Consider the following 17,819-nt stretch of genomic DNA (forward strand, 5'->3'; position numbering starts at 1 on the left):
GGAGTCAGGTTTTCTCCGAGGGGTGTAAAAGCCTTTCCACCAGTGTAATTGGGGCGTCTAGGACAATCAGACGCCAGGCGTCAGCCGAGCAAGTCTACAGATCCGCTGCATGGTCAAGCTTTTCTTACCTTTTCCAGGGTTTCCAGGATACAGCAAGGGGCTGTCGCACACCTATGATAAGCCGGTATACTTTTGCACCGAGCATTCTTACAAAGTTTTTGGATATGGTTGAATCCGTATGATTGCTCCTGTACCCACCCAGGGACTGCTTTTGGACGTCCCATGGTCCTGTGTCCCCCAATGAAAGCGATAGAAGGATTTTTGTGTACTCACCGTAAAATCTTTCTCTGAGTCTTCATTGGGGGACACAGCACCCACCCTGTTTGGATATTGGGTTGCTCTTAGTTTTGCCGGATGTTACTGGTTCTTTATGGGAACACGTTCTTCTGTACCCGGCTTATTTATGTCTTTTTATATATATATATATATATATATATATATATATATTATGTATGTATGTATGTGTGTGTGTGTATATGTATATATGTATATATATATATATATATATATATATGTTTACATAAGATACTGTGTGTTTCTTCTTATTACCTTGATTAGTTATGGTTGTTCACGTTTCTCCTACTACTGCTTGTACACTAAACTGGCATAGATCCGCCTCCGGCTCAGGGTGTACACTGCTAGGGAGGAGCTAACTTTTTTTATGTCTACTTACTGTCAGCCTCCTAGTCACAGCAGCATACACCCATGGTCCTGTGTCCCCATGGTCCTGTGTCCCACAATGAAGACTCAGAGAAAGAGATTTTACGGTGAGTACTCAAAAATCCTTCTTTTTATACCGCGGTACTGACCCGCGTACAGCGCCTGTCAGTGATTGCAGTCAGACACGGTCACACAGGCTGGGGGCGCATCTGACTGCAACCAATCACAGATGAGAGGACAGCCGGTGGGCGGGGAAAGCAGAGAAAGCCATATGTATGCGATCGTGGCACAAGAAGTGAATGTGCGACCCGGAAGCAGTGTGCCGCCATGACAACGAGCCTCGGTGAGTCTGAAGCACTAGCTTCATTCTTGTTTTCTTTATTGTTCCTTTATTTATTTTTTTTATTTCTCGAGTGCCAAATCCGGATCAAACACCCAGAATCCCGTTCCCGGGTCTGGCACTCGAGCATCTATGAAACTGCGCAGATCTGGACTTTTACAGTCAGGGTCTGCGCAGCCCTAATTATAATATATGGAGAACTATGGGGAGTGTATTATAATATATGGAGGACTATAAGCAGTGTATTATCATGTATGGATGACTATGAGCAGTGTATTATAATGTATGGAGGACTTTGGGGTCTAGCATACAGAGGCCATCATCAGGCAACAGTTCTATTGGATCAACATGAGAGCTGACAATGAAGCTTTGTGTTAATAGTGCCTCACCTGTGCTGTGGCCAGGGGAGAAAGGCCTAATAAGCAAGCTCCTCTTCACCTTAGGCTGGACTCACATGAGCGTATGGCATCCGAAAGCATCGGATGTGATATTCTAATAACCCCTGACTCAGGCTCTGCTGCGAGCGTGAGCTGAGTGTCATGCAACTGTGACCCGATCCTGCAATCAGGTCACAGCTGCGAAGCTGAGGGCGAGTGCTGCAGAGGAGAGGGAGGGGTTAATCCTCCAGCTCCTCCATTGTCAGCCTGTGCGTATATTGTACTGCACTGGGATAACATCCGAGTACAGTCCGATGTATCTCTCACACCCATTCACTTGAATGGGTGTGAGAGATATGGCTCTCGCAGAAAATCGCAGCATGCTGCTACTTTTCTCGCATCCAGAATCTGGATGCGAGAAAAGCTGACCAACTGCTCTCCCTCATTGACTAACATTGCACTTGTCCGATTTCAACGCTCGTGTGAGCGTACCCTTATCGTGAGCAAGAGTCCCTTGGAGCTTGTAGCCTTTGACCATGTCAAACTGGAGCCTAGATGCTTTGGGTATGCTTTGGGTATGCTTTGACAGTCATTGGCCACTACACGAAGTTTGTGGTGGCTATCCCCATGCGAGACTATACTGCCTGGACCGCTCCTTCCTCAATCTGATTGAGTTGCTTCAGTTGTCCTTGTTGCCGCAGATCATGGTGAGGATACCTATATCGACAACCACTGTTCCGGCGGGGTCTCAGCAGAAACCCTTTTTGCCTTCACCACCTGCAAATGATGATATTGTCTCTCATGCAAGAAGTCATGTTCTGTTGGAGAATTTAGCATAGATGGGAGCTACATGCCGCATGAAGAGTATCCTCGTGAACTGAAATGAGGTTCTAAAACACCAGTAACAGGAATAAGTTAAAGTTGCACTACGATAGGACAAAGACATTTTTTCAGATGTACATTACCACACACTTAGGTGGTTACAGGACAACGCCCCATCGTCTATTTAGCAGAGTTCTCTTAAGAAAGCTGGGGGTGACTTGGTTCTTCTTCAATAGGGTATGTAATGACCCAGAAGTGGCCATTAGAAATGTTTCTGCATTCATAAGAGTCTGTGGAATGATTTTTGCTTTCATGTATTGTCTGGTGTCATTCTGTCAGATTAGGCTAGTTTCACACTACGTCTTTTTAACATCCGCTGAAAACGTTTTTTTAGCGGAAGTACGGATCCTGCTTTTACAGCAAATAACGTATGCAAACGCATATGTTATTTTGCAGGATCCTGCACTGGATATTTAGGGGCGGGCATTGGAGTCATGTGATCGGGAGTGAGGGGAGCTAGACTGGGAGGAGGCTTCTGACAGCTGCAGACGCTGGTAACCAAGGTAAACATCGGCCTTGGATACCCGATATTTATCTTGGTTACGAGTGTCTGCAGCTGCTAGGAGCCGGGCTCCCTGCACACGTAACCAACGTAAACATCGGGTAACTAAGATAAGTGGTTACGCGATATTTACCTTGGTTACGAGTGTCCGCAGCTCTCAGGTGGGAGAGAGAGGAAGGGGGAAAGACAGAGATAGAGAGAGAGGGGGTGAGGGAGGGAGTAGAGAGATAGACAGATCACTGGAGACTGGTTCTGGGCATGCTCAGTACTTTCTGGGCATGCTCAGTACAAAAGCAGGATCCTGTTACAACGCAACTGAACGCATTCTGCTAGGCAGGATCCAGCACTCATTGAAATGCATTGCAGCTCGCGGCGCAATGTGAAGGATCCTGTGAGATGCGTTATTTTGACAAAGCAAAAAAACGCTACATGTTGCGTTTTTGAAACATGTTAAAATAACGCAAAAGGACGGATCCTGCGTCTAACGGACGCAAACGCATGCGAACGCAGGTGGACGCGAGTCCATTGAAAATGCATTGAAGTGAAAACGGATTTGCACAGGATCCGTACTTCCGTTAAAGAAGGGAATTTTGTTACTTACCGTAAATTCCTTTTCTTCTAGCTCCAATTGGGAGACCCAGACGATTGGGTGTATAGCTACTGCCTCCGGAGGCCACACAAAGTATTACACTAAAAAGTGTAAGGCCCTTCCCCTTCTGCCTATACACCCCCCGTGGGATCACGGGCTGCTCAGTTTTAGTGCAAAAGCAAGAAGGAGGAAAGCCAATAACTGGTTAAACAAATTCAATCCGAAGGAACATCGGAGAACTGAAACCATTCAACATGAACAACATGTGTACCCGAACAAACCAAAAATCCCGAAGGAAACAGGGGCGGGTGCTGGGTCTCCCAATTGGAGCTAGAAGAAAAGGAATTTACGGTAAGTAACAAAATTCCCTTCTTCTTCGGCGCTCCATTGGGAGACCCAGACGATTGGGACGTCCAAAAGCAGTCCCTGGGTGGGTAAATTAATACCTCAAGTTTGGACTGTAAAAACAGCCCTTCCCTACATGGAGGCAACCGCCGCCTGCAGGACTCTTCTACTTAGGCTGGCATCCGCCTAAGCGTAGGCATGCACCTGATAACGCTTGGTGAAGGTGTGCAGACTCGCCCAGGTAGCCGCCTGGCACACCTGCTGAGCCGTATCCTGGTGCCGTAATGCCCAGGACGCACCCACGGCTCTGGTAGAATGGGCCTTCAGCCCTGATGGAACCGGAAGCCCAGCAGAACGGTAGGCTTCAAGGATTGGTTCCTTGATCCATCGAGCCAGGGTGGATTTGGCAGCCTGCGACCCCTTGTGCTGACCAGTGACAAGGACAAAGAGTGCATCCGATCGGCGCAGGGGCGCCGTGCGGGAAATGTAGATTCTGAGTGCTCTTCACCAGATCCAACAATGCAAATCCATTTCATATCGATGAAATGGATAAGGACAAAAGGAAGGTAAGGAGATATCCTGATTGTGATGAAAAGGGGATACCACCTTAGGGAGAAACTCCGGAATCGGGCGCAGCACTACCTTGTCTTGGTGAAACACCAGGAAGGGAGCTTTGGATGACCGCGCTGCTAGCTCGGACACTCTCCGAAGAGACGTGACCGCTACCAGAAAGGCCACTTTCTGTGAAGTCGAGAAAGTGAAACATCCCTCAGAGGCTCGAAGGGCGGCTTCTGGGAAGCAATTAGTACCCTGTTCAGATCCCGTGGGTCTAACGGCCTCAGTACGGAGGGACAATGTGACAAACCCCCTGCAGGAACGTGCGTACCTGAGGAAGTCGTGCTAGGCGCTTCTGAAAGAATACAGACAGCGCTGGAACTTGTCCTTTAAGGGAGCCGAGCAACAAACCTGTTTCCCAACCAGATTGCAGGAAGGAGAGAAAAGTAGGCAATGCAAATGGCCAGGGAGACACTCCCTGAGCAGAGCCCTAAGGTAAGAATATCTTCCACGTCCAGTGGTAGATCTTGGCAGACGTCGGCTTCCTAGCCCGTCACATGGTGGCAATGACGTCATGAGATAATCCTGAAGACGCTAGGATCCAGGACTCAATGGCCACCCAGTCAGGTTCAGGGCCGTAGGATTCAGATGGAAAACGGCCCTTGGGACAGTAAGTTTGGCCGGTCTGGTAGTGCCCACGGCTGGCCGACCGTGAGATGCCACAGATCCGGGTACCACGACCTCCTCTGCCAGTCTGGGGCGACGAGGATGGCGCGGCGGCAATCGGAGCTGATTTTGCGTAGCACTCTGGGCAACAGTGCCAGAGGGGGAAACACATAGGGTAGCTGGAACTGCGACCCATCCTGAACTAAGGCGCCTGCCGCCAGAGCTCGTTGATCGTAAGACCACACCATGAAACTCGTGACCTTGGTGTTGTGCCTAGACGCCATTAGGTCGACGTCCGGCCTCCCCCGAAGGCCCCAGATTTCCTGAAACACGTCCGGGTGCAGAGACCATTCCCCTGCGTCCATACCCTGGCGACTGAGGAAGTCTGCTTCCCAGTTTTCTACGCCCGGGATGTGAACTGCGGATATGGTGGATGCTCTGTCTTCCACCCACATCAGAGTCCGCCGGACTTCTTGGGAGGCTTGCCGACTGCGTATTCTGCCTTGGTGGTTGATGTATGCTACCGCTGTGGAGTTGTCCGACTGAACTCGGATCTGTTTGCATTCCAGCCACTGCTGGAAGGCTTGCAGGGCAAGATACACTGCTTAGATTTCCAGAACATTGATCTGAAGGGTGGACTCCTGCTGAGTCCACGTACCCTGAGCCCTGTGGTGGAGAAAGACTGTTCTCCACCCTGACAGACTCACGTCTGTCGTGACCACCGTCCAGGATGGGGGTAGGAAGGACCTTCCTTTTGACAATGAGGTGGGAAGAAGTCACCACTGAAGAGAGTCCTTGACCGTCTGAGAAAGGGAGACGTTCCTGTCTAGGGACGTCGACTTCCCATCGCTTTGGCGGAGAATGTCCCATTGAAGTGGACGCAGATGAAACTGCGCGAAAGGGACTGCCTCCATTGCTGCTACCATCTTCGCTAGGAAGTGCATGAGGCGTCTTAAGGGGTGTGACTGGCCTTGAAGGAGAGACTGCACCCCCGTCTGTAGTGAACGCTGTTTGTCCAGCGGAAGCTTCACTATCGCTGAGAGAGTATAAAACTCTATGCCAAGATATGTCAGTGATTGGGTCGGTGTCAGATTTAACTTTGAAAAGTTGATGATCCACCCGAAACTCTGGAGAGTCTCCAGCGCAACGTTCAGGCTGCGTTGGCATGCCTCTTGAGAGGGTGCCTTGACAAGTAGATCGTCCAAGTAAGGGATCACAGAGTGACCCTGAGAGTGCAGGACTGCTACCACTGCTGCCATGACCTTGGTGAAAACCCGTGGGGCTGTCGCCAGACCTAAGGGCAGGTCTACGAACTGAAGATGCTCGTCTTCTATAACGAATCGCAGCAAACGCTGGTGCTCTGGAGCAATCGGCACGTGGAGATAAGCATCCTGATGTCTCTTGATGCTAGGAAATCTCCTTGAGACCTTGAGGCAATGACGGAGCGGAGGGATTCCATCCGGAACCGCCTGGTTTACACTGCTTTTTGAGCAGTTTTAGGTCTAGAACGGAACGGAAGAGCCGTCCTTGTTTGGCACCACAACCAGATTGGAGTAAAAACCGTGACCTTGTTCCTGAAGAGGAACAGGGATTATCACTCCTTCTGCCTGCAGAAGAGCATCGGCTCGGTCGAGAGGTGGGGAAGTTCTGAAGAATCGAGCCGGAGGACGAGAACAAAACTCTATCCTGTACACGTGAGACAAAATGTCTCTCACCCACCGGTCTTTGACCTGTGGCAGCTAAATGCCGCCAAAGCGGGAGAGTCTGCCACCGACCGCGGATGCGGAGAGAGAGGGCTGAAAGTCATGAGGAAACCGCCTTGGTAGCGGTTCCTCCGGCTGCCTTCTTTGGGCGTGATTGAGCCCGCCAGGAGTCTGAGCCCCTCTGAGCCTTTTGAGTCCTTTTGGACTAGGAAAATTGGGACCAGCCCGAGCCTGGAAAGGACCGAAACGTCGACTGTCCTTCCTTGGGTTTTGTTTGATCTGGGCTGGTGTAAGGAAGAATCCTTACCCTTGGCCTGTTTAATGATTTCATCCAATCGCTCAGCCAACAGTCTGTCACCAGATAATGGCAAACTGGTTAAGCCCTTTTTGGAAGCAGGAGCTGCCTTCCATTCCCTTAACCCCAAGGGTCTGCGCAAAACCACGGAGTTGGCGTACGCCACCGGCGTACGGCTCGTAGAGTCCAGGACAGCATGAATAGCGTAAGTCGCAATGCATGCGAGGTTAAGGACGCCACCTGCGGCACAGATGTACGTGTGACAGTGTCTATCTGCGCAAGACCAGCTGAAATAGCTTGGAGTGCCCATACGGCTGCGAATGCCGGAGCAAACGACACGCCGATAGCTTCACAGACAGATTTCAACCAGAGGTCCATCTGTCTGTCAATGGCATCTTTAAGTGAAGTCCCATCTTCCACTGCAACTATGGAGGATGGCGCGGCGGAGAAAAGCTTGTCTGGATAAGCGTAGTGTTTCTGGACTGCTCCTCTGAGTCAGAGAGGCCCAAAAAGTACTGAATTTACGCTTGGGATACCTGAAATGGAATTTCTCCTGCTGAAGCTGCCTCCTCCACTGGAGGGGCTGAGGGAGAAATATCCACCAGTGTATTGATGGGCGCTATGAGATCATTCACCATGGCGTCCCATTAGGAGCATCCAGAATGAAAGCGGTCTCAGGATCAGAAACCTGATCAGCTACCTCATCATACAGAGAATCCTCTCGCTGAGACCCTGACCAGTGTGTGAAGTCGAGGGTCTCTCCCAGCGAGCTCGCTTAGGCTGTCTGGGACTGTCGTCCGTGTCAGAGCCTTCAGTCTGGGATGTATGGGACCCCCTTGGAGCACGGATTAGTTCCAACTGAGGGAGACCGGGGAGCCTTGATTCAACAATGCCCATGGTCTGAGTCACCGCCCTGGACTGCAAAGTTGCTAGAATTTTGTTCATAGTCCAAGACATTTTATCAGCAAAAAAACTGCAAACTCTGTCCTCTGGACAGTTTCACAGGTGGCCCTCTCTGGGCCACCACTAGCAGAGACTCTACCCATTAGGGGTTAGTGGAACCTGCCGGTAAAACAGCCTCACGTGCGGTACAGACAGCATAGAAAGCCTGTGCCTTGGCCCCCTTGCTCTATGCTGACGACATGCTGTTGTCTCCTCAGAGCTATCTAGGGGTATATCGCCAAGAAGCGACCGTACAGCCACAAGTCTCAGCCGCGCCGCAGCCTCCAGCGCGGCAGTTTCCCACAGATAAACTCACTCAGCTAAGCTGCAGTGAGTATAGTCCAAGCGCGCAGCGCTGTTGACCTCGGCGCACTAACACGCCCAGCAATGCTGGCGTGTGTCTGTGTATGGTCTTGCAAATATAAGTACAAGGATAAAGTACACAAAAAAACACTGTGGCAATAGTGGGGTCAGCACCAAGGTGCTGCTTACCGCCCGCATAAGCGGGTAAGTGGTCGCCAGAATCCCTTTGCTGGGTCTCCCAGAGCCTGTGTCCGTTCTCCAGCTTAGATTGCCTGCAGGAATGGCTGCCGGCGTCCTGTGAAGAGGGGCGGGCCGTGGGCGTGCCCCAGACAAGAGCGGGAAACTGGCGTCCCCCTGTGCCCAGTGAGAGGGCTGGAGTATGTAAATAAGACTCCAGCCCTCGGCGCTGATCATTGTACAGCGTCTCGCCCCTTCCCTGACTGGCAGGGTTGGGGGCGGGAACGAAACGTAACTAGGCCGCAAAAGCCGGGGACTAGATTTATAAGCGCTGCCGTCGTAAAAGCGCGGCAGCGCGAAAGTCCCCGGCGCACCACAAGTCTCAGCCGCGCCGCAGCTCCAGCAGCGGCTGGCGCGGTAGTTCCCGACACATAAACTCACTCAGCTAAGCTGCAGTGAGTAAAGCCCAAGCGCGCAGCGCTACTGTCCCCGGCGCACTAACACACCCAGCAACGCTGGAGTGTGTCTGTGCATAGACTGTACGGGGACACAGAGTACCTTAACGTTGCAGGGCCTGTCCCTGACGATACTCCGCTCCATTCCAGCAGGATCTCCGGGTCTGTGGATGGAGCCCGGCCTCAGAGCCTGGAGGCCGGTAAGATCCCACTTCACCAGAGCCCTCAGGGGGATGGGGAAGGAAAGCAGCATGTGGGCTCCAGCCTCCGTACCCGCAATGGGTACCTCAACCTTAACAAACACCGCCGACAAGAGTGGGGTGAGAAGGGAGCATGCTGGGGGCCCTAGTATGGGCCCTCTTTTCTTCCATCCGACATAGTCAGCAGCTGCTGCTGACTAAAACAGTGGAGCTATGCGTGGATGTCTGACCTCCTTCGCACAAAGCTTGAAAACTGAGCAGCCCGTGATCCCACGGGGGGTGTATAGGCAGAAGGGGAAGGGCCTTACACTTTTTAGTGTAATACTTTGTGTGGCCTCCGGAAGCAGTAGCTATACACCCAATCGTCTGGGTCTCCCAATGGAGCGCCGAAGAAATAACGTTTTCAACGGATGTTAAAAAGACGTAGTGTGAAACCAGCCTTAAATGTAAGTTATTGTTCTATAATACCATTGGAGACCAGCAGGTAGCGGTATAAGGGTCAGCAAGGGACTGTATTGGAGGATGTCTTATCAACATCCTCTATAGTCTCGTCACTATGGTGACCAGAGAGAGTTGGCAGTTGAGACTGGCCCAGCAAAAGGTGAGGAGCAGGGTACAAGGGCTTCTAGGATCGAGTATCTCGCCAATCTGTTCCTGACAACTAAGAACTGATAACAGAAGAAATATAAAGGCAGTATCCTGCGTTCTGTAGGGAATCTAAATACAGAATCCAGACGCATCTGGACACTGGTGAGTGGCACCCAGAGTCTTGTCAGCTATAGTATGCAGTCCAATAGAGTGCAGGTATAACCCTAAAGACTTTAAAGCCAGAGAACCCATGGTAGTAAGGCCAAACCTCAGGTATAGAATTGCCATGTCAGAGTATCAGTCCAGTTGCCATCCAGCCTGTATGGAAATCCAATGCTGCAGCTAAATGCTGAAAAAGTTGTGAATCATTTATCGGATAACTAGTAAACAGTTAGGGCTGTTTATACCAATGTCTGTTCTGCCTTCTTCCTACAGACCTATAAATCTTATCTAGATGTACCCTGGGAATGGTTTTGGAGCGCCAGAAACCAGGTAGGAGCACCGTGACACCCCAACACCGCAGAAGATCCACACTACCACTTGGCATCTACATCTATGCCTAAGGCTATGTTCACACTAGAAAAATGATTTTTCTTAAGAAATTTCTTAAGAAATTTCTTAAGAGTGCACCTGTGTTAAAAAACGCACCAAAAACGCACCTGCGTTTTTGCCGCGTTTTCGGTGCTTTTTGGTGCGTTTTTGGTGCGTTTTTGGTGCGTTTTTACCGCTGGTTGCTCCCTGCGTTATTGTGCCAATTATCTATGGCAAAAAACGCAGTTAGCTGCAGAAAAGAAGTGACATGCTCATTATTTTTCTTAAGAAAATCTACTGAAAGAATTTTCTTAAGAAAAAAACGCAATGTGTGCACAGCTAATTTTTTTTTGCCATAGGTTTTGCTGGGGAATGTCTGCAGAAAGGTTACAAGAATTTCTCAAGAAATTTCTGCAGCAAAAACGGACCAAAAACGCAGGTAAAAAACGCAGTGTGTGAACACAGCCTAAGGGTATGTGCGCACGTTGCTTTTTACCTGCTTTTTACCTGCTTTTTTGCTGCTTTTTCTTCTGCGCTGTTTAATGCCAAAATGGATGTGTTCTTCTATTCAAGCAAAGTCTATGGGAATTTGGGTTTCTTGTTCACACTATGTTGTTCAAAATGCTGCCGTTTTGAGGCAGAACTTTGGTCAAAAACTCAGCTTTTCAAAGAAGCAACATGTCAATTGTTTTTGCCATTTGGGTTTTGCACTGCAAAGCTGAGTTTTTGACCAAAGTTCGGCCACAAAAAGGCAGCATTTTGAACAACATAGTGTGAACAAGAAACCCAAATTCCCATAGACTTTGCTTGAATAGAAGAATACATCCATTTTGGCATTAAACAGCGCAGAAGAAAAAGCAGCAAAAAAGCAGGTAAAAAGCAGGTAAAAAGCAACGTGCGCACATACCCTTATAGTGTCTCCTGCCCCTACTACGCGGGTGTGACCTACGTTACATATATATTGTGAATCCTGTACAACCGCTATAAAGAGATCTGTGTATATGGCAGTATAATAAAAAACTGAGCTGAAATGTAAAGTGTTGAACAATGCTATGGTGTTTTGCTTCATTTACACTAATAACAATGGCAACACGTTATCTATGAACAAAATACTGTACATACAGATGTTATAACATTTCCTTTGCCACGTTACAAGGTTAATTACCATGTTTCAAAGTAAGAGAGGCTTCAAATAATAAAATGGCAATCAAAGCATCTTCTTCTATCACCTTTCGTCGTAAACTTAACTTTGCGTGTGCTTCTGATATTGAGGACCTAGGATGAGTATTACATTGTTCAGCTTAAAGAGTAAGTAAACTGTTAGGAGATTTTTTTTCTTATGTTTTATTTCTGAGCCGACTGGTGGAGATTCGAGTCAAGACCCTCCTGCCAATTGCTCAAATTACCTCTTAGGGTGGGTGCATGCTATCAGGACATACTGCTTCCTGGACGCAGTGCGCCCTGTCCTGCCGGGCCACAGGTGCTGCCTGCAGGGGACCACAGCTGTCCGTGCCCACGATCAGAGTTTGGGGTGCTGCAGAGTTTGTCTGTGTTCACCCTGCGGAGAACACTTGCGTCTTTGCAGCATAAATTGACATACTGTGGCTCGCAAAGCCGCACTGCATATCAGTTTATGCTGCTGAGAAAAGAAGCACAGTGTGCACGGGATTTCCTTAAGTTCTATCCACTGTGCTTCTACTGTACAACACAATAGAAATGGAAAATGAATGGGACTCAGCACCAATATGGATGAATAAAAATCTTCATGCTTTATTTGAAAAGTTTAAAAATAAAGAAAAAGGTCACAAATCATCCAAAATCGCCATGCGACTTGCCGTGCGGCTTGACGCGTTTCGGACACAAAGAAGGGAATTTTGTTACTTACCGTAAATTCCTTTTCTTCTAGCTCCAATTGGGAGACCCAGACGATTGGGTGTATAGCTACTGCCTCCGGAGGCCACACAAAGCATTACACTAAAAAGTGTAAGGCCCCTCCCCTTCTGCATATACACCCCCAGTGGGATCACGGGCTGCTCAGTTTTAGTGCTAAAGCAAGAAGGAGGAAAGCCAATAACTGGTTTAAACAAATTCAATCCGAAGTAACATCGGAGAACTGAAACCGTTCAACATGAACAACATGTGTACCCGAAAAAAACAAAAATCCCGAAGGAAACAGGGCGGGTGCTGGGTCTCCCAATTGGAGCTAGAAGAAAAGGAATTTACGGTAAGTAACAAAATTCCCTTCTTCTTCGGCGCTCCATTGGGAGACCCAGACGATTGGGACGTCCAAAAGCAGTCCCTGGGTGGGTAAATTAATACCTCAAGTTAGAGCTGCAAACCAGCCCTCCCCTACGAGGAGGCAACCGCCGCCTGCAGGACTCTTCTACCTAGGCTGGCGTCCGCCGAAGCGTAGGTATGCACCTGATAATGTTTGGTGAAAGTGTGCAGACTCGACCAGGTAGCTGCCTGGCACACCTGTTGAGCCGTAGCCTGGTGTCGTAATGCCCAGGACGCACCCACGGCTCTGGTAGAATGGGCCTTCAGCCCTGATGGAACCGGAAGCCCAGCAGAACGGTAGGCTTCAAGAATTGGTTCCTTGATCCATCGAGCCAGGGTGGATTTGGAAGCCTGCGATCCTTTGCGCTTACCAGCGACAAGGACAAAGAGTGCATCCGAGCGGCGCAGGGGCGCCGTGCGGGAAATGTAGATTCTGAGTGCTCTCACGAGATCCAACAAATGCAAATCCTTTTCATACCGATGAACTGGATGAGGACAAAAGGAAGGTAAGGAGATATCCTGATTGAGATGAAAAGAGGATACCACCTTAGGGAGAAACTCCTGAATCGGGCGCAGCACTACCTTGTCCTGGTGAAAAACCAGGAAGGGAGCTTTGGATGACAGCGCTGCCAACTCGGATACCCTCCGAAGAGTCGTGACCGCTACCAGAAAGGCCACTTTCTGTGAGAGTCGAGAAAGTGAAACAGCCTTCAGAGGCTCGAAGGGCGGCTTCTGGAGAGCAACTAGTACCCTGTTCAGATCCCATGGATCTAACGGCCGTTTGTACGGAGGGACGATGTGACAAACCCCCTGCAGGAACGTGCGTACCTGAGGGAGTCGTGCTAGACGCTTTTGAAAAAATACCGATAGCGCTGAGACTTGCCCTTTAAGGGAGCCGAGCGACAAGCCTTTTTCCAAACCAGATTGCAGGAAGGAAAGAAAGGTAGGCAATGCAAATGGCCAGGGGGACACTCCTTGTGCCGAGCACCAGGATAAGAAAATCTTCCACGTTCTGTGGTAGATCTTAGCAGACGTGGGCTTCCTAGCCTGTCTCATGGTGGCCACGACCCCTTGAGATAATCCTGAAGATGCTAGTATCCAGGACTCAATGGCCACACAGTCAGGTTCAGGGCCGCAGAATTCAGATGGAAAAACGGCCCTTGTGACAGTAAGTCTGGCCGGTCTGGTAGCGCCCACGGTTGGCCGACCGTGAGATGCCACAGATCCGGATACCACGACCTCCTCGGCCAGTCTGGGGCGACGAGCAGGACGCGGCGGCAATCGGACCTGATCTTGCGTAGCACTCTGGGCAAGAGTGCCAGAGGGGGAAAAACATAGGGCAGCTGGAACTGCGACCAATCTTGCACTAAGGCGTCTGCCGCCAGAGCTCTGTGATCGCGAGACCGTGCCATGAAAGTTGGGACCTTGTTGTTGTGCCGGGACGCCATTAGGTCGACGTCCGGCCTTCCCCAGCGGCGACAGATTTCCTGAAACACGTCCGGGTGAAGGGACCATTCCCCTGCGTCCATACCCTGGCGACTGAGGAAGTCCGCTTCCCAGTTTTCTACGCCGGGGATGTGAACTGCGGATATGGTGGAGGCCGTGGCTTCCACCCACATCAGAATCCGCCGGACTTCCTGGAAGGCTTGCCGACTGCGTGTCCCGCCTTGGTGGTTGATGTATGCCACCGCTGTGGAGTTGTCCGACTGAATTCGGATCTGCTTTCCTTCCAGCCACTGCTGGAACGCTTGTAGGGCAAGATACACTGCCCTGATTTCCAGAACATTGATCTGAAGGGTGGACTCCTGCTGAGTCCACGTACCCTGAGCCCTGTGGTGGAGAAAAACTGCTCCCCACCCTGACAGACTCGCGTCTGTCGTGACCACCGCCCAGGATGGGGGTAGGAAGGACCTTCCTTGTGATAATGAGGTGGGAAGAAGCCACCATTGAAGAGAGTCCTTGGCCGTCTGGGAAAGGGAGACTTTCCTGTCCAAGGACGTCAACTTCCCGTCCCATTGGCGGAGAATGTCCCATTGAAGTGGGCGCAGATGAAACTGCGCAAACGGAACTGCCTCTATTGCTGCTACCATCTTCCCCAGGAAGTGCATGAGGCGTCTTAAGGGGTGCGACTGGCCTTGAAGGAGAGAGTGCACCCCTGTCTGTAGTGAACGTTGCTTGTCCATCGGAAGCTTCACTGTCGCTGAGAGAGTATGAAACTCCATGCCAAGATATGTTAGTGATTGGGTCGGTGACAGATTTGACTTTGAAAAGTTGATGATCCACCCGAAAGTCTGGAGAGTCTCCAGCGCAACGTTCAGGCTGTGTTGGCATGCCTCTTGAGAGGGTGCCTTGACAAGTAGATCGTCCAAGTAAGGGATCACCGAGTGTCCCTGAGAGTGCAAGACTGCTACCACTGCTGCCATGACCTTGGTGAAAACCCGTGGGGCTGTCGCCAGACCAAATGGCAGGGCTACGAACTGAAGGTGTTCGTCTCCTATGACGAAGCGTAGAAAACGCTGATGCTCTGGAGCAATCGGCACGTGGAGATAAGCATCCTTGATGACAGAGTCCACCTGCGCCAGACCAGCTGAAATAGCTTGGAGTGCCCACACGGCTGCGAATGCTGGAGCAAACGACGCGCCGATAGCTTCATAGACAGATTTCAACCAAAGGACCATCTGTCTGTCATTGGCATCTTTAAGTGAAGCCCCATCTTCCACTGCAACTACGGATCTCGCCGCAAGCCTGGAGATTGGGGGGTCCACCTTTGGACACTGGGTCCAGCGTTTGACCACGTCAGGGGGAAAGGGATAACGTGTATCCTTAAGACGTTTGGAGAAACGCTTATCTGGATAAGCATGGTGTTTCTGGACTGCTTCTCTGAAGTCAGCGTGGTCCAGAAAGGTACTCAATTTACGTTTGGGATACCTGAAATGGAATTTCTCCTGCTGTGCTGCTGCCTCCTCCGCTGGAGGAGAAATATCCAGCAGTCTATTGATGGCCGCTATAAGATCATTCACCATGGCGTCACCATCAGGGGTATCTAGGTTGAGAGCAGTCTCAGGATTAGACTCCTGATCACCTAACTCTGTCTCATCATACAGAGAATCCTCTCGCTGAGACCCTGACCAGCGTGATGACGCCGAGGGTCTCTCCCAGCGAGCTCGCTTAGGCTGTCTGGGACTGTCGTCCGAGTCAGAGCCTTCAGCTTGTGATGCCTGGGACCCCCTTGGAGCACGGATTAGTTCCAACTGAGGGGGACCGGGGAACATTGAATCAGCAGTGCCCATGGTCTGAGTGACCGGTCTGGACTGCAACGTTTCTAGAATTTTTGTCATAGTCACAGACATCTTATCAGCAAAAACTGCAAAGTCTGTCCCCGTCACCGGGGCAGGGTTCACAGGCGTCTCTGCCTGGGCCACTACTAGCATAGACTCCGGCTGACGAAGTGGCACAGGGACCGAACATTGCACACAATGGGGGTCAGTGGAACCTGCCGGTAGATCAGCCCCACATGCGGTACAGGCAGTATATAAAGCCCGTGCCTTGGCACCCTTGCTTTTTGCGGATGACATGCTGTTGTCTCCTCAGAGCAATATAGGGGTATAAGCCAAGAAGCGACCGTACAGTGCAATATATAGGTACAGGCAAAAGTACACAAAACAACACTGTGGCACTAGTGGGGTCAGCACCTAGGTGCTGCTTACCGCCCGCTTAACAGCGGGTGTGTGGTCGCCAGAATCCCCTGTCTGGGTCTCCCAGGGCTATGTCCGTTCTCCAGCTCAGACTGCGTGCAGGAATGGCTGCCGGCGTCCTGTGAAGAGGGGCGGGCCGTGGGCGTGCTGCAGACAAAGAGCGGGAAACTGGCGTCCCACTGTGCCCAGTGAGAGGGCTGGAGTATGTAAATAAGACTCCAGCCCTCGGCGCTGACTATTGTACAGCGTCTCTCCCCTTCCCTGACTGACAGGGCTGGGGGCGGGAACGAAACGTAACTAGGCCGCAGAAGCCGGGGACTAAATTTATAAGCGCTGCCGTCGTAAAAGCACGGTCGGCGCGAAGTCTCCGGCGCACCACAAGTCTCAGCCGCGCCGCAGTCCCCGGGGGCGGCCGGCGCGGTAGTTCCCCACACATAAACTCACTCAACTAAGCTGCAGTGAGTATAACCCAAGCGCGCAGCGCTACTGTCCCCGGAGCACTAGAACACCCAGCAACGCTGGAGTGTGTCTGTGCCTGTCTGTACGGGGACACAGAGTACCTGAATGTTGCAGGGCCTTGTCCCTGACGGTACCCAGCTCCGTATCCAGCAGGATCTCCGGGTCTGTGGATGGAGCCCGGCCTCAGAGTCTGGAGGTCGGTAAGATCCCACTTCACCAGAGCCCTCAGGGGGATGGGGAAGGAAAACAGCATGTGGGCTCCAGCCTCCGTACCCGCAATGGGTACCTCAACCTTTACAAACACCGCCAACAAGAGTGGGGTGAGAAGGGAGCATGCTGGGGGCCTTTTAGCAAGGGCCCTCTTTTCTTCCATCCGATATAGTCAGCAGCTACTGCTGACTAAACAGTGGAGCTATGCGTGGATGTCTGACCTCCTTCGCACAAAGCTTGAAAACTGAGCAGCCCGTGATCCCACGGGGGGTGTATAGCCAGAAGGGGAGGGGCCTTACACTTTTTAGTGTAATGCTTTGTGTGGCCTCCGGAGGCAGTAGCTATACACCCAATCGTCTGGGTCTCCCAATGGAGCGCCGAAGAAAGGGGAATTTAAAAACAGTCCTTAATCATAAGCCATGTAGGATGGGAGGCAAGAGATATATATAGCACCTTAAGAAGCAATGAAATACAAGAGCAAGATGGAAAACAGGAAGGGAGTCCACCCGAAAACCGGTTTTCGGGTGGACTCCCTTCCTGTTTTCCATCTTGCTCTTGTATTTCATTGCTTCTTAAGGTGCTATATATATCTCTTGCCTCCCATCCTACATGGCTTATGATTAAGGACTGTTTTTAAATTCCCCTTTTGTGTCCGAAACGCGTCAAGCCGCACGGCAAGTCGCATGGCGATTTTGGATGATTTGTGACCTTTTTCTTTATTTTTAAACTTTTCAAATAAAGCATGAAGATTTTTATTCATCCATATTGGTGCTGAGTCCCATTCATTTTCCATTACCGTTTACTCTGAAGCTGGACCTGCCTGTCCGCAGGACTACGTGCATCAACCGCAGACTGGAGGACCTTACATGGGTGAGCTGAATACTTTTTTTCTCTACAACACAATAGAAACACGCTATTAATCCCTACTCCAAAAATAAGCTCTAGTCGCGATTCAATAATGAAATGTCCTTATAGCTAAAAAGTTAAAGAACAATTTATTAGAGAAAG

At 50.5% G+C, this 17,819-nt stretch overlaps 1 protein-coding gene across 2 annotated transcripts in view; it reads right to left on the reverse strand.

Annotated features, from left to right (window-relative positions):
- The window catches only part of MCMDC2 (minichromosome maintenance domain containing 2), a 125,504-nt gene that overhangs the window by 7,712 nt on the left and 99,973 nt on the right, over positions 1 to 17,819 (reverse strand). For both annotated transcript variants that reach the window (XM_075353212.1, XM_075353211.1), the window contains exon 13: positions 11,336 to 11,445. In XM_075353212.1, the coding sequence (XP_075209327.1) occupies positions 11,336 to 11,445 (110 nt within the window). The remainder of the gene's footprint in view (positions 1 to 11,335; positions 11,446 to 17,819) is intronic.

This window comes from Anomaloglossus baeobatrachus, chromosome 6 (genome assembly GCF_048569485.1).
Source record: "Anomaloglossus baeobatrachus isolate aAnoBae1 chromosome 6, aAnoBae1.hap1, whole genome shotgun sequence".
NCBI classification, from domain to species: Eukaryota; Metazoa; Chordata; class Amphibia; order Anura; family Aromobatidae; genus Anomaloglossus; species Anomaloglossus baeobatrachus.